We start from the raw sequence: 25,973 nt of genomic DNA, 5'->3' as shown, positions 1-25,973 counted from the left end.
CACAGAAGATCCACCTGGTCGTATGAGGAGGAGGAGAGAAGGGTAAGCCAACACCAGAAAACCTAACAAGATGAATATGAAGCATCTCCCCCCAGCATGATTTAAAACTTCTCAATATTGCTGGAAGAGGAAAGCAAAATGTCATCCACAAAGCCAGGCTCTCACAAAATGGTAGGCAAAGAGGAGCAAGGTGCATTCTCACCTCCCAGAAAGCAATAACAGTCCTGTGAATTAATAAAGAGCTTTCATGAAGAATGGATGAAGGGGGAACTAATTTCCTTTCGGGGACCATTGGCAGTACTTGCTTTGCATCCCAGAGGGCACAGGAGCAAGGAAGCTGCTCAAATTGGCAGTTCCCCCTGTTCTTAAATAATATATCTACACGAGGGTGATATCTGTGACATGCACACAGCAGCACTGCTGAGCTGGTCCTGCCCCGGGGTGAGGACACCTCCAAGAGATGCACAGTGCTCCACAGGCACAGCTGTCCCTGGACACCCACACCTTCAGGCATGCTTGACTGCTCAATTTGACTCGACCCAGTGATATAAAGGGGAGAAAAGACACTAATGGAGTTTGACTGAGATGCACCACTTAATCCTTTTTTCCCCATCAGTAAGCTCTCCTGCTTTCTCTTCCTAGCATGCATTATGCAAATTGAGAGTCCCCTGAAGTGATATTTGCAACTGCAGGATCATACAAGAAAGGACACAATGCTCCTTTGCCAATACAACCCCCTGCCCCTACTATTCTTTTTCAAATAATACCATACTCATGGTAAGTACTAAAAATGTGTGCTCTACCATTCAAGCGCTTAATGTTCTTAAATGCCACTTTGTTCAGGGGAAAGAGTCTTTGTAAGACATGAAATTTATTGGGAACAAAATTTACGTTGCCGTTTGATTTACTGTATTTGTATATACGTGTGTATTTATTTTATTCCATCTGATTACATCAGCTAAACCTCTCTCTAAAACACCACGCAGCTCCAGCAAATACTTAAGGAAGGCTGTTGGTAACTTATTGGCTATGTTGGGATTCATAACTGCTGGCTTATGTCTGAACTTTACAGTCACTTCCTGGGACCTGAATGATGCACAGTGAAAAGGCCACTGGGAAAAGACAAAACTCTTTTATCACTGTGCTATCAGTCTATGTGCTATGATAACTACAAATAAATAGATCAGCCAATTTTAGTTGAAATAGTAACACATTAAATTAAGCAATGGGACACAAAGGCTCTATGTTTTCCATGGCAGGAAGAAACAAACGTCCTCAGAGACCAAGGTTGACTGAGACAAACATTCCTCTGGCATTGATGGCAGTTAAAGCTCATTTAAACGTGAACCATTGACTGTCTCCCTGCGACAAAATAGGTGTGATTTTCAGTGGCAGTAAAAATGACCATCACCAAGAGAGAGACATTAAAAATCCATACGGACATCCATTTTCCTATATCCTGAGCTTTACTTCATATTGCAATGCTGGAAGCCATGCCAAACGCTCAATCTGTTGTTTTATTCAGAAGGATTCTTATACCGAAGACGGAATTGGTTTCTGTTTCGTAACCCTCCACATTGATATTTTATTGCCATGAATTATTCGTGATTACTAAGTGTGAATCACAGATTCTAGAGACTTTTGATATCCGATCTGCATTCTCATTTGATTCTCAACAGCACTGATCACAATTTATTAAAAAATATTCATTCTGTTTTCTATTCTATTTGGTGTTCAAGGAAATCAAGTGAATATTCTGCCATTTCCTGGTAGGTGAATTTATATTTGCTATATAATTTGGGGCAACTACAGGACTCACAGTCCCACCCAACTTCACGTGCATTTTTCTGGTGTCTTCCTGGAAAATTAAGGCACAAGGTGAAACATAAAATACTTAATTTCCATTTTTTCACTTCCATTTCCTGCAATCTCACTCAGTTTTTACTTTACATTCCCCCACATACATTTACTCTTCAACAGAAACCATTACTTTGCATGAGCACAACTTCAGTATTTGACCCCTAGTGTCTGTATGAGCAGCAGTGATGCCTAGAACAGATGCAATGTTCCAGTGCTTCCCTAGCTTAGTTGAGGCAACAGTACACAAAGAGTTTGACTGCATGACTAATGACTGTGCTTAAGGAAGGAAGGACAAAGGGAAGTCTGTGAGGCAGAATCAAGAAGAAAATCTGCAGAATCATCATCACAACCATCCTGCAAACTTATATTTCTCACTAATCACATCTGGTTTGATCCAAAGGCCACTGCATTTTGGATTTGGACCAGTGCGCAGATGCCTTTGCCTGTCCATATCCCACATAGAGCAAAAAACTGGCTCTCTTTGTTGGCAGAGGATTTAGCAATAGGAAAATGTTCAGTCCAAACCTTTCTTCATGTGCGGCAGCTCGCAGTTCCTAATTCTCAAGGGCTCAACACTGACCCTACATCCTCCTGCTTTGACTGCAGGATCATCTGGCTCTCCATCGGCATGGAGATAAATAAGCAACTCGCATGAATAAGACACCAACTAACTGAAGCAAGACATCAAAAGAGAGGATCTTCCCTTTGCTTTGACATCCATATTCTAAATAATCATTGTGGCAGTACTTGGGAAGGTCATAGACGGTTCTGTGCCAAAATGTGAAGTGCAGATAATTTTTATTTCATTATGCTCTTGTTCTGCACAGACTTCAATATTGTCAGAGTGCTGTATGAACTTTAACCAATTAATGAAACATGAACTGCTTATTAGGTGACCCAAAAGTTCTCTCCCCTACAATCTGTGAATAACAAATGAAAAATCAACGCGCTGCTGGTAAATGCATATGCATGAAATCTTTTAAGACACCATGGCTAAAATAGCTAATAATAAACCTCGCAGCATTCCTGAGAAAATAAAACAGGAAGGGAAAACCAGACAGCAAAAAATAACACATTCTTCTGCAAAACACTGCCTCGGCAAGTTAGCGTCAGCAAAATGATCAATAGGTCACCATTATGTATGATATTTACATCTGATCTGCATTACTGCATTGCTAGGCTGAAATGCCCAACAAGGCTCAGATCAGCTAGCACTTCCTTCATTAAAATCCGCCTTCATATAAAATTCACCTTGATTTATGAGTCTGCCTTCAGAGCTGTACATTTGAATGCAACGTTGCCAAACCTTCTACTGTGCTCACCTGCTGGTTGGAGAGCAGAGATATTTCAAGATGAAAATAAACTAAAGATGGCTGCAGAAGGCTGAGTATTATCAAAGAATGTGAATAACAGGCTTTTGCATACGCTCAGCCTTCTGCTACCATCACATCACAGTGTATTATCATTTTTTGTTACTGAAAAACAGTCTGCATGCCATGTTTTTCCTTAATCACGGGTATATTAACTTCTCTGTGCGCGCACACACACATGCAAAAGCCTGCAATTCTTTTGCTTTCATCAAATAAAAATGTTTGGGGATTTCTATTTATTTATTTTGCATCTGGTGCATACACTTATTTGGCTTTAGAATCTGGAATTTCAGGTGTTTTCACTTCCTTTCATAAGTACACACCTGCAATTCAGATGGGCCCATATACAAGCTCAGTCCAACTCTCATTTTCCAGGAGGTAAATTTTAGCTCCTTCATCACTTGAATGTTAATTGAGAAGCATCACAATAAAACTACACGTTTCTTGTAGGCATGAAAAATTCCCTCCTGACCCTAAGAAAACTCTGCCAGTTATTCCTAAATATAAAGTTGGCTAACAATAAGTTCTATAATTACACAGCACAGAGCACACAGAGCCTTCCGCTTACTACGCTAACATTACGTTCTTCTAAGCCACTCTGAGGAGTGGTGACTTGGTATTATTAAATAAGGAATTTTCAGGCAAGACTTTCAGGAAGGAGGGCCAATAGGGAAGATAAACACGGGGAATCATTTTACACAAACAGAGAAAAGGGGCTCCGCTTGATAAATAAATCTTACCTCTTCCAAAAATCTATTTGCCTTGTTCACCATTCTGAATATGACTTAGCAAGTAGCCCCTCACACCTAAACATTTAGTTTTTGCCTGTAAAATGACTGCAGGTTCATGCACCCAAACTGTTTCACTTCCTAATGTTCTGTAAATAAGCCTCACCTGGTGTGTCTTTCATTACACCCAGGTCTTTTCTCCTCAAGCCTAAATCAATTAGTCCCAGCTACCTAATGTCTTCCTCTCAATAAACTACATTTTCCAAACCTGATCTAGTGCCTGTGCACTTTGTGTCCATCAAAAGTCTCTAGCAGCTGCTCGCCGTTTCTACACACTAGATCAAGTATTCAGAGATGGGTCTATCAAGGAGGTCAGCTCCCTCCTGATACTTCATTAACTAATCTGCTGCTGTTTTAAACTTTGCTCGGCTTTGTTATTACTTCGACTCCACTGCACCACTCTGCATAGACACACTGCCTTTCAGGATCCATTTATCCAATCAATCATGATCATTCTGGGAACAACCTCATTCTCTGCTAAATTTTAACTATTATTTCTACTTCAGCATGATCTAATGGAATAAGATAGTATAAATTATGAAGAAAAGCCAATCCTGCAATGACATCCTGTTCCCACAAAAAACCAAAACCCTGTCTTTTACCTTCTCATTGTTCGCTGTGTAATAAATAAGGTGATATAACCTTGCTCACCTTCATTCCTGGAAGCCTTTCTCACTTGCATCTTCCTACTGACTTTGCCACAACTCCTCACATAACTGAAAGTTTTACCGTCATAGTTTGAAGCTTGTAGGATCGGGTCCCAGTTCTTTACCTGTCTTAATAATTTATTACCTAACCCATGTGTACAGAGCGCGTGGAATAATACATCCTGTGAAACTTTGTTAAAAGCCTCTGAAAATCCCAATATGTCTGCTGCTTCCCTCCCATCTAGATCAATATTTATTTAATTTAAAAAAGGAATCCAATTTGCCTGACATGATTTACTTTCCACAAATCTATGCTGACTCGCATTACGATGCCGCATCCTTATTAAACTGTATGCAACCGTAGTCTTATGCTGCTAGAAAATGTATTTTCAAGACTGCATTTATAGGCAGCGGGATCCTCTGAGGGGTTACAATGCCCAACACAAGGAATTCAGTGCATCCTTATTGCCTCGCTGGTCTGTTATTTTCCAGCTCACACTGTTTTCCCTTAAAATGCCAAAACAACATTGACTCTCTTCAAATGACTTGATACAAGCTCCTAATTCTGATGCGTATTCATGTATTCACATTGCAAATCATGGTGATATATCAGGAGTCCTCTTGTGACCAGCATTATAAAGTCCCTACGTAGAAACAGCCCCAAGACCCGGGGAGTTCAGACAGCGGCAATGGACCCACAGCCAATCACAGCGTTGGGTCTCAGTCAGAAGCCAGGCCAAATCAACAGAAACACAATCATAATGTCAACAGCACACAGCGTTATGAAGGAATAAGCAGCTGCAGGATCTATTGCTGCTTTGTATTCACATCCCAAACAATGCTCCGTGCAGTTCATTTCACCTTAGGCTGACTGTTCGTCCCACAGTGACACAAAAAGCCTTGCACCCATCCCACTGCCCAGCTCTTTGATCTCACATTTCACCTGGAGACCGATCCTCAGACAGAGCAGCGTTCTACTGTTTCAGCATCTTGTCTCCTGCACCCTTAGTCCCGTCTTCTCAGATAACGGGTGATGTTCACTTTAGCAAGCAGATGTGCCAACATAATACGTCTCTTCAATATTCTCCCAAGGCTTCAGCATCCAAGTCTCCAGCTATCATTAAATTTCTGCATGGCTGCCCGGGGATAAATCCTGTCCAGCTCTGATAGAGGGGGGCAGAACTCTCTTTGCTTTCTCATTTTCTCCACTTTTGCAGTTCACAGAGCATTTCCAGAATCTCATCCTACCAATAAGCATTTTCCCAGCTATTTGTCAATGAAGTTTCCGTTTTTATTCTTCCTCCCCTCCGTTTCCTCTTACCACGCGCTAACAAAGCAGTGAACTGAGCTCTTACTGATTTCTTAGAGGACAATTTGTATACATACAATAGTCAGAATGGCCTGGAGTATGTTAGTACGTACTTGCCAGACTGGCATTCATCAGGACTGTGAAACAGAACAAAATCCCATTGCAGTAATGAGACTTTTTAACCCCTTTGCGACAGTATGGCTAAATGCCCCTTCAGCCCCACATACAATGCCAACAGCTGGGCGCAGAAAACACAAACCTACCCAATTCAAACCATGACATAAATACAGAATAGTCCAGGCAGCATCAAGCTGTCTGTGGCATTTCCCATCCAGTACCCTACCTTGAACTCCATGGGGGTGTACTTCTCATTCTTGGGGGTTGTGTTGCCCTTGTAATGAAGATGGTTGGGAGTGGTTGGGTGGATAACGGTCGACTCCTGGGACTGCCTCTGGCAGCGCTGGCAGTACACGTAAATCACAAACGTTAAGAGGCTAGAGCCAAAGAAGCAGGAGACCCCGGTGGCAATCAGATGGATGAGACTAAAACCTGCAAAGGAAATGACAGGAGACGCTATTTTTAAAGAACAGCCTTTTTTCCTCTCCCGACAAGACCACAGGTGCAAATCAGAGCCGTGACATCTCGGGATCAGCTTTAATAACCTGCTGAAGCCCGAGTCTTACGTTCCAACATAAACTGACATAATCTCCCCGAAAATCAGTCTCCCCACTGCAGCTCTGCCTTGTGCAGTTTAACAGTTTCATGCATTGATTTCTCACAGCTCCCTCCCTGTCTATCCTCTCTCCCCTCTATTGATATTGAATCTAAACATTATGTTAAGCTGACAGCTAAAGAAATGAGCCATACAAACAATGCACATTAACGGATTCCAAGGCATGCGTGTGTCATGGAAATAAGGGGATAAAAATCCTCAGTGTTTCTCTGAAGGGGAAGGAAAGGAGGGAAAAGCCCTTTCTGCCAGCTGTCCGAAATGCCTGTGAGACTGTGTGTGGGGTGAGTGAGACACACAGTCCTCCCCCGTGTAATCCAAACATACTCAGCCTTCTTGTTTATTCACTGGGGAGTGCTGCCTGGCCACCTCTGCACTACCTCTGAGGAGTATTTGTACGGCTAATGGTGAAACAGCACTGAGGGAATTAGAATCACAGGGAGGAAAAAGGAGAAGGGGGGGTAACTGCTGGAAAAAAACCCTGCTTTGTTGGCTTCCTCCACGAAGATAGGAAGGCAGTCGCAGGCAGGTGTTGGTGCAGTAGCAGCAATATGAATATTTCCAAAAGAAAAGCTCTCGGCCCATAAAAGCCTCCTGCAGATAGCCCTCCATGTGGGATTAGAGCAGCACCCTGCAAGCTCCAGGAAGGAGCTGTGGCTTCCAGCAATGCCCCATGCACTGGGAATAGCTGACTCCCAGCTCTATCTGGCAGGAGAACAATGTCAAAGGGTACTCCTGGCTCCACCCTTTGGAGAGTCTCTAACCCCACTGTAAAAGGAACTGCCAAAAGATCCCCACCAACACCAGAAGAAACATTCGAGATCCTCACAGCCACCAAGTTAACGAAGCAACCAAAAACACTCATGGGTAGCAAAGCTTTATGACCGTGCCATCTTTTGCTGTGTTGCATTGGGTAATCTACAGAATAAGAATCAGCAAGGGTGGCCCCAAGTATTATTGTCTTCTAATGCTTTTTCTCTGTAATCTTTCAAGCAAGAATGACAGGGGACCAATGGCTGGGAGGGATGCCCGACTGCTTGCTCCCCAGGACAGCTGTCCCAGAGGATGGCCACACTGGCTCAGTGGGGATTGCAGTGGTAAAATGCTCATACTACTTAAAAAGGCCTATTCATTTGCGCAGACTGCTGTGTTGACTTAACTGTGTGCAGAGAAATGGAAGGGACTACTCTCTGAAAGTGGCTTTAAATGAGGTTCATTCTTAATCTGATCACGGTGAGCATTTTTTTGGTGCCATCTTACATTTTAACTGATACGCTTTTCAAGTACAGAATTCTGCCCATTAGTCTGCTGCTCTCCTCTAATCTTTAGTTAAAGAATATCCTCCTGAGTTTAAAAGGAACCAAACCAATAGAGTCCTACAGCAAAGCAAAGCACTTCAATCATAATTACAGTAAGGAACATACAGAATTTATTAGACTGACAAGCTACATTTATTTTTCAAACCACACTATAAAATTCTATTGCAAGATTACCACTTTCTATTGTGTCCCCATGGTGGTCCAAAAAATGGCAGAAAGACGGCAATCTCCTACTGAATGTTGTTAAGATATTTACAAAAAGACATTTCCTTTCTAAAAAAAATCTCTGCCTACTTTACCTCACTCATAAGAACTAAAGCACAGACATGTAACTGTGTCTGGTGAAGCTACATGACACCGTTTCTTTCTCTCCTTCCATCCAGCTTTGCTTATGTTGCCCTGAATGTCTCAGTTCACTGTTATACTTCCCAATTCACTTCAGTAGGGAATCCTCCCTAAAACACAGAGTCGTGGAATATCCATAAAGCGCTCCTACATTTCACTCCTTCCAAAGACCCATCTGATTTATCAGGTGAGTTTTAGCAGTATTTGAGAGACACGAATTATTCTGTCTGCAGCACACAAGTCCCTGTGGGAAAGGAACTGAAGCAGATAAACTGCACTCTCTGGAAGGGAAGGACTGATGCAGAAAACCAACCATTACATTATAGGTGCTGAAATCTTATTTCCATGTATAGGGAATCAATGAAATTGAACTGAAATCAGTTCCATTGGTTGTCCAACAGACACAAACGCAGTGGCTGCATTTCCATCCCACAGGTAGCATGCCTTCCTTTTTTTTGGCCATCATCTCCACAGGGAGGAAACATTCTGGCAGCCTGCAGACCATTCAGATTTCAGGGAAGCAGGGGTGTGGTGCTAGCAGGAACTGACACGGTCATTAGTGTGAAACCAGCATTTAAAAATGTCAAATGCACCTGCCATATTCTTTAGCCTGGATTTTTATCACAGTGGCTCGCAGGACAGTGGAAGAGCGACACTAATGACTGGACCTTTCCCAAGTTACATGCAGAAAGGAGACAACTTCTTTGAGGTGAGGACTTCAGTAAAAAGAAAAGATTGGAAGACAACTACAAACTCAAATCTAGTCCTGTATCAGAAAAGGAACTAAGAGACTTTATATAGTGAAGTCTTTACAGGTTACTTAAAAACACCTGCCTCCAAACAGCTGGAGGCTTACAGTGGTGAAATGAGGGTTATGCCTTCCTTTCTCTTGAACCTTTTATCCCGTGGGTAGAGACAGACAAGCAATGTGCTCCCTGGTAATTAATGACCCTTGGTGGCCAAGCCAAACCCCCAAGTAAACAAAAATCTTGGAACTGACAAGTGGCCTGTGTGATACATTCCTCCAGTCTGACTCAGACAGCAAGACTCCAGTGGAATTAAGGCTATCACTGGGATGTGAGCTGTATAGATTAATGGTTTGCTTGATACTGCACAGGGAGAAAAGAAGCCAGGTTAAGACAAAAATAAGATATATGGTTAGTGGTATCCTACCTCCACAGTTTGTGCTCTCATCAATGCTGGATGCTGGCAGGATCACTAAACAAAGAGAAAAAGATTGGAGAAAGTTGTCATTTTGCCACCACTTTACTTCTTAAAGTAATTAAACCCCCCTGTGATCCAGACACAAGAAGCTGCTCATGTGTTCTGCAGCAAGCTGAGAGTCTCTCTAAATTGAATGAAAAGCTCAGACTGTGAGCCACATGCAACAAAACCTCTCCAAAGACCTGGCAATTACAGCACAGTTACCTGATTCTGATTTAGCTTCTTCAGTTTAGGGGAAAGAAGACAGCTAAGAAAATCATGGAAAAAGAGACTACAACCATCTGGGGATCTCAGATTTTCATGCCAGGTCACTATAATCCAGAAAAGAACACTTGGAAGATGCTATTCAGGCTAGAGTCATGCCACATATTTTCCTGAGACATCCAATTTCCACAAGAAATAGAGTAGAAAATGATGACTGCTATCTGTCCATCAACCACGCTGCTGTTAGGCCTTTAATTATTTTCCCCAGTTCACACAGTAGTTGCCTCCATTCTCCCCACCTTGCTTCTTCACTCTTTTGGGTTCCTTCCTTTCATCACTGAACTCAAGGATCTCCTTTTGCATGCACCACGCTGAGAACAGAGCACATTTTTATAACCCAGCCTAAAATGAGCTATGCAAGGTTAAGAGGTTCAATCTGGGTGAAGTAATACTAGTTATTCATTCCAGATCTAGGTAATTCTGTATTAAAAGAGGAATTGCCCAGAGGAATGCCCCAGAGGAATCTCAGTTATTCTGTACCTTCAACAAGGGAGTTGATAAACTATTTGTTAGTTTGCTTGCTTTACTAGAAGCATCCCTTTCACAGCAGAGAAAACCTAACCCAAGCTTGACACCTGGTCATGAGCGTCTCTCCTGTATTGGCCCACCCTCTCCCTCTTCAATGGCATTGTACATACCAGGAATTTCATTATACAGGCAATCTTGGTATTGTGTGCTGTTCCCAACGCACTGAGAAGAGTCTGGGCTGTGTACCTCACAGTAACGGCTGCGATACTGGATGCCTTCTTCATTACACAGGCTCCACTCCGACCACTCTGACCAGCCACCTTAAATCCAAGATCAAGAAAACACACAGACAACATCATCAAGAAGGCAAAGGATCCCTTGTGGAAACCAAGCTTCTCCCATTCTGGAGGATGTTTAGATCCTCACCTGGGCCTCACCCACACATCCAATCTGGGAGCCTTCCATGACTTTAGCCATCGTGATACAAATAACCGTACAAGCATCATAATCCACTTGTCTGATTATAATTTTCTTAATACAGACTAAATGGACCCTTGCTGGGGCACTGCACAGTGCAGAATTCATTTCAAAACTCCTATAGCAGCTTTGTGGTTAAAAACATACAAGCAGTTGGATGGGACAGTTTTGCACAGGACCTCCAAATTTGAGGTAGTCTCTCAGGGATACCCCAGGCAGCCAGCACAAATTACAGCGCTTATAAAGTTTTACTGAGGTTGCTAGGAGCAGGAGTCAGTCTGCACTGGGTCAGAAATACACAAAAGTGGTTCAAAGTCAGCGCAGACGTGAACTTTGTCCTCTGAGCTGTAGCATACATTCATCTGCCAGTCTGTGGAAGACAGAAAAAGGATCTCCCCTTCAGCAACGGTACAGATTGATGCTTCACGACTCCTTTTGTTTGTCTTGAAAGCTTCCACATTCAAGAACCAAAGTCTTGCTTTTTCAATTACTTTAAATTGATCGTCCGTTAACAAGATTTTGCCTGGCTAACGCCAGAATGCCAGACTATGGTCTGGTGAGCAAGTAAAAAGAAAGGTGATGAAGCATTTGATTTGAACGCTAGGATGTCTGCGTTTTCCCTGGTTCAATATACATTTACTGAATGGGCAGTAAAGCTACTAACTGATGGTGATCCTGGCTTATTATTACGACATGCTGTGGATGTACCTTACTCCCTTCAGCATCCTAACTAGCTAAAGCAGACCCAAAGCGGCTACCTTCACATGGGTGGGTGTTGCAGAGAGCCTCCTCAGTGTGCAGCCCGATGCAGATATCCTCTCCACTAGATGGAGCTGGGTTGGTGCATGTCCGTGTGCGCTGGTAATGCCCTCCTCCACAGGTTGCTGAGCACTGAGACCAAGGAGTCCAGCAAGACCATGAGCCTTTTACTGGAGGATATGGAAAAGCAAGAGAAAGAGGTACATGCAAGTGATTACTCCTCTCACTGTGACACAGAGTCCCAGTATCTCACCTAGATCTACCCTGCCCAGACTAGCTAGCACTGTCTTTCACCCCAGGACATTTGGGCCTCACAACAAGAGCTTCATGTCAAGAGAGGGTTGGAATGTGCTGCACCCTGTGGATGCTAAATGAAGTCCATGCACAAAAAGACTGAATCATAAAGCACTATAACAAAAACTATTCTGTAGGGTAATCGTTACACAACTTTTTGTAAAATATCCTTATTGCATTGGTTTTGGACACTTCACCTACAGTAAAACAAAGTCATACAACCTAAGTGGAGCTTATATGGCATCTTCCTCCTGGGGGTCCCAGGTCTTTTAGTCCCAGCCTTCAGAAAACAGAAGCTCAGAGGCTTTATGTGAACACGGTCCCAAAACACATCAATAATAAATCCAGGGTGGGAATTAAGAACTCTGGTTCCCAACCCCTCTTCTCAGGCTACTAGACTACCTGATTTTCAGGTCCCCATGCCGCTATTTCAGGAGATAACAACCTCGTGACTTAGTGCAAGATAAACCCAGGATTTGTGTATACATATTGAGTGAGGCAGGAACAGAGGGAGACACAGAGAAATAGCAATCATGCACTCAGAACAGATTGTAAAACATCGTAGTGTCTAAAGGGAGAAAACAGCACAGAAGAAGGGCACAGACATTAGTGAAAAGCCACTGAGAGTTTCCAAAATAGTACTAATAGCTGCCTTTATAGTGCTGGAGTGATTTTCTTTTTATAGGCCACAGAGTGCAATATTTGACACTCCTGCTATGCTCTTGCTACACATTCTGATCATGTTTTCCTATCTGCATTGGCACTTTATCTTTGCATTGAATTTTAATATCATAATAATACCATAATAATGTAGCACTTTCAACTGTAGGCCACAAACTATATTGCCAGAGGTAGACAGAGCTACTGCTAGAAATTGTTACAACTACAAAGAGACACGGTAATTTGTTTTAAGATCATTTAAATTTAGCTTAGCTGTCACAGAGCAAGGAGAATGATAAGAGAGTGAGAATACGGTAGTCAGTGGTCTATTATTACTATTCTGGACAAGGAGTGCAACATAAACATGAGGACAAACTTGAAAACCAGGAAACCAGGCAAGAATACTCCCTGCTGGCTGTGCAGGAAATGGTAACTGATGTCAAAAGTAGATGCCCATCGCAAGAACAATACGTAAGCAGGAGAGGGGGAAGAAACAAGTGTTCACAAGAAGAACTGCCACATCAAGCATCTCTACACAGCATTAAGTCACATTCATTAAGCCCATCTCCTCACCAAGGTACAGATGTACCATGATGCTCTCCACTGGATGGAGCATCAAACCTGCCTCAAGCAAAACACTGCTAAACAAGCCACCATATTGTTTCATTTAGAGGTTGTGGCTGTGTTCCCCTCTTAGCCTATGTGAAACATAGGTCACAGCACCAAAGTGTGTAGATTGCGTACATGAGTCATTGCAATAGTGTCTTTAAAAAAAAATAAAAATAAATAAAATAAAATAAATAAATTAAAATAAAATAATAAAAAAAAAAAAAAATAAGGAAAATCCCCCAAATTAAAGAAAATTTTAAAAAATGAAAGCACCTTGGAAATACTGATTTTTGATGTCTCTGCCATTAAGATGGGAAAGAATACCTCTGAATTTCATCATGCGTGAAGACAATCATGGTTACCTGGGCAAGGATGTGGGTTGCAGTCTTGGTACTCCATCGCTGACCCCACACAAGGCAAGCCACCATTTTTAGGTTCAGGGTTTGTGCATGTTCTTTTCCGGATTCTAAAGCCCAACTCACAGTCCCTGGAACAGGAAGACCAGGCCCCCCAAAAGGACCAGCCCCCATTGATAATCCGTGCAGAGGTCTTACCAGTCTTGAGGAGATCATCAACAAGAGCTTCAAGGAAAACAAACAAAACATCACAAATCAATCAGTTGCTGGGTTGTACAAAAAAAGTCTTTGGCTCAATAAAATCAGGATTTATACGCTCTGGAGATGAGTTTCTGTTGAAAGCCCTTAGTGAGAGTTGCGTTCCATAGCATTACAGCAAAGCTAGAAAGAAGTGAAATCTGTGCACACAGAAACTGCATCTAGTAATAATCTTGATAAATAAACATTCTGAGCAACAAATTGTGGCAGTCTGGGCTGTGCTGTCAGGGCACTGACTTGCACTACAACAGTAGTGAAGTGAATAAACTTGGAGGCAGCACACAAAGGGACCTCCAGAGAGAAAGAAGAGGGAAGACAAACTATCCTGTGGAATATCCCTTTTCCCATCCTCATCATTTGTCCATTCTCATTAGGGCAGCCTGTAAGTGCCAAGAATAACTCTATACACTAGCATAACAGGGCTGTATTGACTTCTACATCACACGGCTCTCTCCATCCCTGCCATTCTGCAGTGGCATTAGTCATACATGCCAAGATTTATGTAGATACGTTCAGGTTCTTGCTGTTCTGAGAGAATTCCCCCTCCAACCACCAAATCTAGGCTTGTCCCATGGTTCCCCAGAACTGGCAAGACATACAGTCAGTTTCACACATAGCTGAGCCATCATTGGGACAGAATCGACTCTCAGTTTTCTTCCTCCCAAACTGCAGCTCATGGGGATCAGACAGCTGGGCACGACACGTGTAACGGAAGCGCTGCTCCTGGCGGGCACCATTCTGGGTGATGTTGACAGGCATCCAAGGGGTCCAAGGTGTGTTCCTGCGCACTTCTGGGCAGCTCTCTGGGTTGCAGGTCTTATATTCCTGCCAGGAAGGAAAACCACTGTGACCTTCCTTATCAAAGAGCAGCAGACTGACACATATTTGTTTGCATCCTAAAAAACAACGGGGTACCCCCTGTATCTAAAAAAATCTTCCATTCACCTTCTCCGACTTCACAGATACAAGATAGATACTGCTGGGTACAGCTCAAAACATAGGCACTATGGAGGCAGTGGTCGCACATAGCCTCATGTGGACCTCAAGGATGAACTGTGTTTACTGTTTTTATGCCTCGCTCAGGTTTGCATTTCTTTGCTGACTCAGAGCCCTGTGGGGCTTAGAATGCATTATGTACAGGAAAATAAAACAGGCAATGCATAAAAGTAACAGCAAACTAGTTTTCCGCTGTGACTCTGAGATGCTGCTCTCAGGTCATCCTGGGAGAGCCCCATGAGGGCAAAATATCAGTAAAGATCATTCCTTGAAAAGTCTACTGTTTTGTTTCTAAGATACTTCTACATAATCTTTTTTTACTGCCTTTTTTTTTTTTTTTTTTTTTTTTCCTTTTTTGGTTGGTTGGCTTTTAGAACTCCCTAATGGGGACCTTTTGCCATTGTTGGTTTAAAGACGAGCATCTACAGAGTACAGCCAACATTCTCGCTGGGTGGGAATGGGGTGATATGGGGTCTTTACAATTCTCACCACAAGCAGGAGGAATTCCAGTGGAAGACATTAAGTTCTCGTCTAAAATTAAATAAATAAACCCATCTTTTCTGGCAGAAGGTGAGAAATGTAATGCTTTAGGACTTTATGATTCTAGAGTAAATGCCAAACAGCTTGTGAACAGATGGGAGGTTCCAGATCAGATCTGCTTACACTGAAAGAAAACTGCCCATAAAACTAATTAAAACAGCTGCATGAAACAACTGCCAGAATAGGAAAGGGAATATAAAGAGAGAAAATTGGTAGTCATTGCCTCATTGACGGGTTAACTGGGTATTTGACCTGTTGGTTACTCATGTATGACAACGAGACTCATTTCTGTTGTGTGTAGAACCTCCTCGACTCAGCAGGATCATTCTTGGGAGTGGGAAAGTGAAACATGGAGTGTCAAGTAAAGGACTTGATATCTAAATCTAGAGAGGCCTGCAGAAGCTCTCTGTATGCCAGTCTGTCCTAACCTGTACACACACACAGACACACACGCACTCACACCAACTTCACTGACTTCTGGAATCTGCCTCCTCTCTGCTTCCCAGTTCATTTCAGCATCCTCTCCAGCAAGAGCTGAGGATAGCAAATTCTTCTAGCTTGAGAAATAAAACCAAGATGGAGAGAGGAGTTAAATACCAGGTCCCTAGAAGCTAGATGTCAATAGGTGCCTGATATTCAAAGTCAATAAACAATACATACCACAGCACAGCCTGGACATGTATTTCCATTTTCACAGGACCTTTGCCTTGAGTGAATTCCCCCGCCACAATTCACACTGCATTTATTCCAAGGACCCCATGAAGACCAAAAAATTGGCAATGGACATGGACTGTTCTCATTACAGAACCTGAAAGGAGAAAGCATATTATTCAAAAAACATCCACGTCAGCACAATTCAGGGATAAAATGATGATGGATGCAAAGCTGGACGGTACACTGCATTTGGGTGCTCTTACTGCATGCACAGAAAGCTAGCAGAAGGCTGACACGAGTCAGATTAGCAATATTCCTGTTTATGGCAGAGAACTGTATCCTTTATATAGATGGAGGAATGGTTGGCCAGGTCAACCACTGAGACAGCTAGAGTCATAAAACTGTAGAACCCTTAAAGTTGGAAGGAACCTTTAAATGTCATCTAGTACAACTTCCCTGCAATCAAAAGGGACACCACACCTAGATAAGGTTGTCCAGGGCCTGATCCAGCCTCACCTTGAAAGTCTCCAGGGAATGAGGCATCAACCACATCTCTGGGCAACTTGTTCCAGTGTCTCACCACCCTCACTGTAAAATACTTTTTCCTTATATCCAACCTAAATCTACCCTCTCTAAGCTTGAAACCATTTCCCCTTGTTCTATCACGATAGACTCTGCAAAAGAGTCTGTTCCCTTCTTTCCTGTAGCTCCCCTTTAGATACTGAAAGGCTGCTACCAATTCACCTCAGAGCCTTCTCCTCTCCAGGCTGAGTAAATGCTCCATTTAGAGCAAATGATCAAGACTGTGCGCTTTTAAAAGCATTCTAATCAAAACTTTTACACTCTAAATTTATAGAAGAATTCAGACGATGAAGCCCATGTGTCAAAAACAGGGATACTGGATGGTAAACATTTTCACAACCCAGCTCTTGCTTAACTAATAGGAGGTCAACTCAACACTGACTACTGGCTGAACACTTGACAACCTTCTCATCTCATGATTTGGCCCTTACTGTTGTTTGGACCCTAAGAAACTAGTGTTTGTAATGGGAGCTGAACTGCATGATATATGCATCTAAAAGCAGGTCCTGAATTAATGTTATTTCATGTTCCCTTTAGAAAAGGTGACTTCAATTTTGTTCAGCTTTTTAATCAATATTGTTCTCAAATTGAATCACACAGGACTGTAATAGACTCAGATGTAGTCCTTAAAACCCAAAAAGGACCATTCTGAGTGGCCACAAATCAAACCAAACATTAAAATGTCCCGAATAAGGGAAGTTAAATGAATTGCCCTTTGTATTCTGAGAAATGCAGAGTGATCTGTCTTAAGTGACCACTCAAGGGACAAGCAACAGTCTACTGCCAAGCAGAGGTGGCCTTTAATGAAATGTCAAAGCTGGAAACCAATCTGGATGCCTTGAAGCATGTGTTTAAGGAGGGGCTGGGCTTGAAGAAACAAAATAGTGCAGATAGCTCTGAAGGTTAAAAGAAAGTGTTGCTTTTAATTGATTCTGCATGAAATTTGCCTAGTTCAGATGGGAAAAAAAGGATCTTTTTTTTTCTTTTTTTTTTTTTCTTTTTTTTTTTTTTTTTAAATTCTGCAAAAACTCAATTCTGAATCTGCCTTGAGTTGAAAATGCCAATGAAAGCTATGCATATTCAGCTGCTTCCTTGGGGACAGGTCAAAACAGTGTAACTTTCTATAGGTCCTACGTTGCTGACAGCAGACACAGCTTCTCCTTTCACTGAGGAGGCGTCAGTCCCTGATATTCACAAGAACACTGCAAGAAAGAGGCCGTGCGTAACCTCATCCCCCCTTGGCCATGAAGTTCCTTCCGCTCTGCATATCCAGCCTCATTCTGCATTCATAGAAGATCCACCATTTTCAGCTGCCAGCATTATAACCACAGAAGTGAACACAGTGTTGTTAACATCTCTTACCTCTCTTCCCTGCTCTGTCCAACACAGACCCTGCCCCCATACCGTGGAGCAGGGTTGCTGCAGGACCGCTGGCGGACCTGAAAGCCTATCCCACAGGAGGTGCTACAGGAGGCCCAGGAAGACCAGGGTGTCCAAGCGCCATTTCTAACAAAAAGTGTGAGAAAGAAGAGATTATGGGGGTTATCTAATAGTCTTCCCACGCTTAACAGTCAAACATGTAAGGCATTGATGAGAGACTGCTAAAACCACCACACCAGTTGAGTTTTGTAACAGAGACTCTCAAAATTGTTTAGCATTGGACTTCTCTGCCACTGAACCAACTAAGAATGGGATAGGAAGAGAATGAAGCCAATGTTGAATGATTCTGAATATGCCTCCTAGGTTTTTCTGGACAACAGAGTGGTTACTACAACTCCCACTGTCTATTTCCGCATCATCTTCCCCATGTCTCTCTTTTCTGAGACAACTGATGATCCTTTGCAAAGGATGCAGGTTTTGGGGCTCACCAATGCCAATTGTGCCGAAAAAATATATATATATCCTCTGCTAATTCAGAAGCTACTGATGCTTTAAATCTCTTCCAGCAAAACTGCTGCCATCTCCAACGATTTTCTCACAGACTTCATAATATTTGGTGTTTTCCTAAAGCCTTCGGCATTGAATTCTATTAGGTGGAAATCTCAAACTAACAAAATAACAATAATTGCTTCTGGCTTTCATGGCAGCTTTCAAACATCACTGTAGTGTGACCTTAAATCTGTGCAAACCAGAAGGCAAGTAAGAGCTCAGAGGCAGGATTGAGTTTCAGGTTAATAAATGATTGCATCTCAAATGAGAAGTGGTAACTGAGCCTGAAGCAAATTTGACGCAAAAACCCTGAGTCCACACCTCACTACAGAGATGTCAGAGCATGTGCATGTGGCCAGCTTCTCTGAGGCTGCTGCCATGCAGTAACTCCACCACGTGCTCACATGGAAGCTGACATTTTCATCTTTAAAATCTCCTGATTATTAAAGCTTGCCTTGGTCTGATTTGGCAGTACTACTCAACCTTAGAGCCTCACCAAGGCAAGAGAGAAGGAACCACATCCTGTTTTCTGCGCTGCAGCTTTCATTTCATTTGGAGCCAGTGGCAATGCTCTGTCTTACAGAACTGCCTCATCTTGACACTTGGCCGCCTTAAGTAAAAAAAAATAAATCTTCTTTTTCCCCTAAAGAAAAACCTTTCTAAAAAGTCTAGTCAAAAAAACAACTCAGGTGCTCTCTGGTTCTTGAAATCTAAGCTTGAGAACAGATGTTAATTTTCAAAGCATTTGCTGAGCTAATAACACTGCTGGCAAGAAATATTTTCTGGCATAGCACCAATCAGGGCAGAGGATGAAAGTTAAAACCCACCGTTGCCCTTCACACTTTTTGTGTTTGTTATCAATTCTTGCCAGTTCTTGGCAGCTTTATTTCAGAACCCTGATAGATATTTCTCCCCTCCTCCACTTACTCTTGTATCCTTCTCCCTTCTTCCCCTTGCCTCTCCCACCCCAAACAATGTCATAGAACAAGAAATTCACTTACATAAAAGTGCTACCCTTCCAAGTTATTCTTCCATGCTTTAAAAGACCTACTACTACCTCCCTAGTCCTTAACTCAAAACAAAGATTATATGCTAAAACATGGAAAGACAAAATCAAGTGGAAGGTTGCTGCTATTGTGGCAAAAAAAAAAAAAGGGGGGGGGGGGGGGGAAGCAATCTAGTCTAAAAATTCCTCAGAAAAACAATTCTCGGTATCTATTTGTGTTTTAGGGTTTTTAACAGAAATAAAGACACTTTCTGTTTTCAGATTTCCAGCTTTCTAATAGAACTCATCTTTAGCCATCCTGCTTCCCCCTTGCAAAGAGAAATCTCAATGCCATATGAAGTCAATTAAAGGAAATTCGAAGGCTGAGGCGGATGTAGGATGACCAGATGTCCTTATTTTTCAAACCGTGCTGTTTTCCTGTGTCTTAAGATTGAATAATCTGTTTTTCCTCCCCTTCTCAGAAGCTGTTCCTGCCTCTTTAGCCATCAGAGCACTGCTGAGAAACCCATCCCTCTGGCGTAATTTGCCTTTGCCAGTGACATGAACAGACAGTGCTGTGAAGGCTCTGCTCAGCCCACGGTGGCAGCACAGAGGTAGGAATGACTATACATCTTTTAGGCAGCACAGCCCACAACTGGAAGGAGAGATGCCAAATCAAACATAAGTATTGCTGAATTTTTGGTGCCAAGACCAGCACCACTCTCAAGGGAGGAGCCAAGAGACAGCTGTCTTTAATGGCATCAACATTTGTAAGGAAGATAAAGTAGATAAACAACTGAACTGACCCAATATTTACCAAAATATTGGCTGGCACCACCCTGCTTAAGTAGTATTTACCCTACTGTGTCATCTTTCCTTGAGTCATGAGATGATGTAGTCCGAGGGTGATGGGGCAGCATGGACACAAACACGGCAGCTGTGTCTAGGCACCCCACCAGAGGACATTTATCTTCCATACTGCTGAAGTACAAGCTTGACTCTTCCCTAAGAGGATGGCATGGGCATAAGCTGAGCTGTATGTTATTTATGGGCCGTGCCCAGTGAGTGTGCCTCCTAGGTGCCCCAGGCTGCCAGGATGGCATTCTGCAGGCAGCATGCAGGACATGAGTAGCGCAGGCAAATCTTGCTTACAGCCATGTTAGGTCCTGTCTCTTCAAGCACTGGGCTGAAGGAGCTCTGTTGCAAAAGCAACACAACCTCAGAACTCAGACTTCACAGAATAATGACTGAGAGCTTACTGATGTATTTTAGCTTATTACTGTTCAGTTGGATAACATCTACCTCTGCCTTACTCATCTCCTGATGAATCACTACTCACGTACACTTGAGGGAAACTGAGACTTAGCATAGGCAAGGTTAATATCAACTTTGATTGGAGTGTCCATATTCCAAGGTCCCTGTCTGAGACACATGGAAGTGCCAGGATCCCTTTGCTCTGATCTCAAGCTGGGCCTCATATACATTCTGCTGGCTGAGATACATCATGGTCACAGAAACAAAAGGAAAGAGAGATGCTGTGAACAGTCACAACTATTGCTCCCTTCCAAAAATGCACAGAGATGCTGACATACCTTGAACAATTTGCAACCTCGATCCTGGCTCCTTCACAGCTGCGACCTCCACAACGAGGACGAGGGCTGTCACACGAACGTGACCTACACATACAGGAGCCTGTGCTGTCCCCATCTGAATGCTCACATGGTTGCCATGGGGACCAAGGTCCCAGTCTTCCATTTGTTGTCAGGTTTTTCACCTAGTTTTGGGGGAAAAAAAAAAAAAAAAAAAAAAGAAGAAAAAAAGGTCATTACTAGCAAGTTTACATTTCTGGAGATGGCCCCACAATGGAAACGCCAAACAAATCTGCTGAGGGAATTAAGATGTAGCTCAGATAGGAGCTGTCTGTGCTTGTGAGTAGGATTCAAAACAGAGGGTTGTTTTCAGGCCATGCCGCATCAATGTTTACCTCCAGATTCCACCCCACATACCTAACATGTGCATGCAGGTACCCAACCAGCCTTGCCACGCAGCACCCACCTGCAGGTCACAAAGCCACCTTGCTTGTAGGTCCCCATGCAGCACAGCTTCACTCTTTTGAGCAATGCATGGCCAGCACTTGTTGTCACTTTTCTGTGATGCTTCTGCCTTTGCAGTGCTTGGGGCTGCTGGTATATCTACAGGCTCAGACTGAGGCCTTGCTGACTTTGGCCCCATCCAAACACACTGTAAGAATGGCCCTACACATCATGATAGCAACCATAGGGCTATGCAGACCCTTCTCTCCCCATCCTACAGGCACTCCCCTGGTTTCCCTGAAGCCTCAGTGCGCACCAGGGAGCACAGAAGATTTGGACACAACAAGCAGTTGAGCTCATACAACCATGACACACTATGACTACAGGGAAACTGATCCAACATCTGCAGCAAGATAACAACCCCAGTGCTGCTGCTTGAAGAGCTAAGAACCACAGAATCATGGAATGATTAAGGTTGGAAAGACTACTACGATCATCTAGTCCAACCACCCACCCACTACCACCATAACACTAAACCATGTAGTTCAGTGCCACAGCCACCTTTTATTAGAAATCTCTTGAGACTGACTCTACCACCTCTCTGTGCAGCCTGTTCCAATACCCCTCCACCCTTTCCGAGAAGCAGTTTTTCCTAATATCCAACCTGGTGGCTGGCGGGATGCTCATCAGCTTTGATAAACCCATTGGCAAAGGCAACACAGGCCTTGGCCTCAGTGTTGCACACAAAGAGGAGTGAAGAGGATGCTGCGTCCCCTGGCTTATGACCCTGGTCCCAAATCTGAGCCAGGTACTACTGCCAAATTGCACTGTACCACGTTTGGCTGAGCTCTGTAGGCAGCAGGATCAAACCTTTGGGAAAGTCATTTCTCCAAGTCAAGGCATGGGGAGGTTGTGAGCCTGCTCAGATAACTGTGCACAGGGTAGGGCATTCAAACAGCCATCCTCTCAAAGACACTGCTCTGGGATTCAAGCCTGGCATAGTGCTAAACACTCACAATGCACCTCTGGTGGGTTGCAGTCTTGCCTTCTTGCTCATCTGCAGCAGCATCAAAAATACACGGCAGTGACACGGAAGTAATATAGATCTGTTACTGTGCTTTTCAGGCAGCAGTTGGGGGGCATGAAGCATCTGTTGCAAACCTTTGTTTGCAGTAGATTATCTTGTCGTTATAAGAATTTGCTCTGGGCCGCGGGTTACAAGGCAAGGCACCCAGAGAAAAGAACATTGAGGTTTGCTGTTGATTTTTGAATCTGTTTTAAACGTGTGCAGTCAAAAATCCATGCAGTCGGGTTGCTAAAAGTCAGGGAGGAAAAATAAAAATAAAAAAATAAATAAAAAAAATAAAAAGAACTACTCGGAGATATTTAATACTGGATTTTTATCTCCTTTTTCCTCCTGCCTTAACAAAAGTCATAACCCAAGTACTCGATCATTCCTACTCATTTTTGAGCCAGAAAGCCTTGCTGATTCCGGCAGGGAGCTCTGTTCAGAAATCAGTGGTATGATATGGCCCGCGGCTTCGATTGAAAAAAAAACCCCAAAAAACAAAAAAGCTGACATATAATTATTGGCTCGTAAGTGATACTGGGAAGCAGCCCAAAAGTTAAACAAATAAGCAGCCATAGTTGAAATGTTGGGATTTATAAACATGTCACGTTGTGAGTGTGGGAAGACTCCTATTACTTATGAAATTACATATGGATTATTATTCCATCTTTAAACTTATAAAAATATCTTCAAAAGAGCAAGCTTGGGAAGTGGGATAAAGACTCGTGGGCACCGATCTTTGTCAGGAATACCTTTACAAGGCTTTGTAGCCAACAGCATCCATCAGACAGAGATGACATCTTTAAAACACCTGTGATCACATGGCTATCATCTGATAATACTTCCAATTCCACAGTTCTTATATTTAGTAAACTGACTTGCTCCTACCAAAGGTGTCACCATTCCCATCCAAGGGTTGATGGTTGGACTAGATGATCTCAGTGGTCTTTCCCAACCTTAATGATCCTGTAAGTCTATGACTTCATTTCCTATTTATGGGCTCAAGTGCAGGATATAAAAATTCAAACTACCACTCCTACCTCTTGCTGCCAGCATATTTTCAGTGTTTATTCTGATATCACAGATAAGACCAGAAGCATTCCTTGTCCATTTAATATATCTGTACCTTCACTTAGGATCCAGATGTCACCTGCTTATAGCTTTTTATCAAGCTTTAATTATTTCAGTTGGAATTTTCCATTCTGGCTATCTGATAGATGGTGAAAGTCCTTGCAAAGTTTCAGTCAAAATATTTCAATCATTTCTAAAACCAAATCTAGGAGAAAAGAATGTTTGCCTTCCATAAATAGCAACATTTTCCTTGAAACAAGTGAGTGTTCAGAGCATGAAATGGGGACCCAGTTTCCATAAAAAGTCACTCAAATCTGTCTGGAGTATAAAGTCCTTAGGAAGTGGGGAGGAGAAAGTAAATGGTGTGACACTGCAACCACAGCAATGAACTTATAGCATGTTCTGGGCGTTGCTTGTTAGTAATCTATGTTAAACATTGCACAAGGTATCACATTAAAAAATTGTATGATTAACCCCATATCTAAGATCTCCATTAGATCTGTGTATTGGGAATCTGAGGCAGTGCTGTACAAAGATGTGCAGACCAGCTCTGAACAAGCATGCTTGCTTAAGAGCAACAACCAAGTCATCTTAGGGTGTTAGTTGACTCACAAAGGCCTAGTCCCTCTAGGATGTGATTCAATGATATGCCAGTTCTGGATTTAAAAGTTCCTGTGTGCCACAGTCTTAGCTGTGCCAGGACATCTGTTTGCGGGCAAGGCTGCAGAAGAACTCACTGACAGGATCTGGGTTAGGATAAGTTTATTTGGGAGGGGTGCTTTTAATCTACACTCTGTCACACTGGAGTGTGATCTCACATACAGCTGTAACAGCACAGCTGAGTGCCTGGTGCTCAGCCCAGACAAGTAGGGTGAGAAACAACAGGACTTCTTTAGATGGTAACTCATCAAACTGAAATCCCAGTGACATCTGGCACCATGTTGCTGCATTCCCCTTCCTTTCCAGGGGTGATCTGCACATGCTGCTCTAGACTCTTGCATCTGTTGACCATGATCTTTTTAGTGTACTGAATGTGACAAACATACTTGGACACAGCTGACAGAGGTGCTTAGATGAGCAAGCCCATTTCCTGCCAGAGGTGAATTCATTCCAGCAAGGGGCAGAGGAGAAAGAAAAAGAAAACAACTCCATGTTGGTTTTAAAGGGCTTGGCAGCCTATCTGTGGAAGAGCAAGAGCTCATATATGCAGCAGAATGAGGGCACCTAAGCGGAAAATAATCTACAAGGGAAATGCTGAAACAAAGGCAAAACACCCCAAGAACAGCCAAAGCTGAATATTCTGTGCTGGATTTTTATGACCTTGAAACAGTGATCTGGAAGTAGCCTGTTCCCTAGCGTGCACCACAGCAGACATGTTCAAACTAGAGGATTAACACCTCACACACCTATCAACAGACACAGGCATTAAGCAGGACGAGATAACAGCATGGGCAATCAAGAAGCACTGCATCCCAGTTCAACACAGGAGGGTTATAAACACACAAGCCTCTGAATCCAGCAGTGAAAAACTTAAGCCTGCCAAGCTGAGGATGGATTGAAGTAATGACTAATATTTCCTGGGAAAATATCTGAGAAGTAAGGAAGATAAGGGGCATAAACATCACAGTAGCTCCAGACATAAATAGCATACTGAAGATATAACCCATCAGCCCCCTCTTTCTGTCTACTGGACTTAGCAGTATTAACATACTAATTGATGTTAGATAATAAAGATAGACGTTAATGAGAATTTCTCCTCCTCCACACTCTTACAACTTATTAAATAAGACTAATTTTCCTTCTCAACCACCTTTGCAGGTACAGTTCAAGCAGCAGGAATTAAATTTGGCCAGACATATTCCAGGGATCACAGCCAGGAACTGGATGTTCACATCAGAAAAAAGTGAGTGTGTGGGTAGTAAGGGAGCCAGAGAGTCAACTCACACTGATTGAAGAAGTCACTTCCTTTTAACTGCTGCATCTCATGGAGAGCAGGGCAAGGAAAGAAGACCATCTCCATGAGACATCACATAGGTTTGGTCTTTGGTCTGCTAAATTTGAAGTTGTAACTGAACTATCTTGTATTCTCTTATATAGAATCTCTCTTTCCCTCCTGTTCTCTAATAAAAACATATCTTTTTGTTCCCCCTGCAAACCTTCCATGATTAGTGTTTCTCTGCTGCTCCCTAGCTACCACTAAGATCCACTAGTCCAACCATCAACTCATCACCACCATGTTATACTGCGGGTCCTGACTCAGGGGTTCAAGAGGAAAACGAACTGAATGCTGTCCTAGGACACTGGTCTTCACCCACTCTGACCTCCCTAACCTGTGGCGAAGCCCAAGAAATGGTGCAGACAGTGGGGCAGCCCTGAG

General features: G+C 42.9%; 1 protein-coding gene across 6 annotated transcripts in view; it reads right to left on the bottom strand.

Moving 5' to 3' along the window:
* The window catches only part of SEMA5B (semaphorin 5B), a 247,269-nt gene that overhangs the window by 14,319 nt on the left and 206,977 nt on the right, over positions 1-25,973 (bottom strand). For 5 of the 6 annotated variants that reach the window (XM_072341968.1, XM_072341964.1, XM_072341963.1 and 2 more), the window contains 9 exons: positions 21,016-21,197; positions 17,872-18,015; positions 15,934-16,081; positions 14,337-14,562; positions 13,486-13,704; positions 11,560-11,730; positions 10,495-10,644; positions 9,542-9,586; positions 6,318-6,523 (listed from right to left, as the gene is read on the bottom strand). In XM_072341968.1, coding sequence (XP_072198069.1) covers positions 6,318-6,523; positions 9,542-9,586; positions 10,495-10,644; positions 11,560-11,730; positions 13,486-13,704; positions 14,337-14,562; positions 15,934-16,081; positions 17,872-18,015; positions 21,016-21,197 — 1,491 coding nt within the window. Of the gene's footprint in view, positions 1-6,317; positions 6,524-9,541; positions 9,587-10,494; positions 10,645-11,559; positions 12,948-13,485; positions 13,705-14,336; positions 14,563-15,933; positions 16,082-17,871; positions 18,016-21,015; positions 21,198-25,973 lie in introns of all 6 variants that reach the window. The other variant, XR_011904333.1, reaches the window with a different exon arrangement.

Source organism: Excalfactoria chinensis, chromosome 7 (genome assembly GCF_039878825.1).
Source record: "Excalfactoria chinensis isolate bCotChi1 chromosome 7, bCotChi1.hap2, whole genome shotgun sequence".
Classification (NCBI taxonomy): domain Eukaryota; kingdom Metazoa; phylum Chordata; class Aves; order Galliformes; family Phasianidae; genus Excalfactoria; species Excalfactoria chinensis.
Note: the sequence above shows the minus strand (reverse complement) of the source record. Positions and strands in the feature narration are given on the sequence as shown.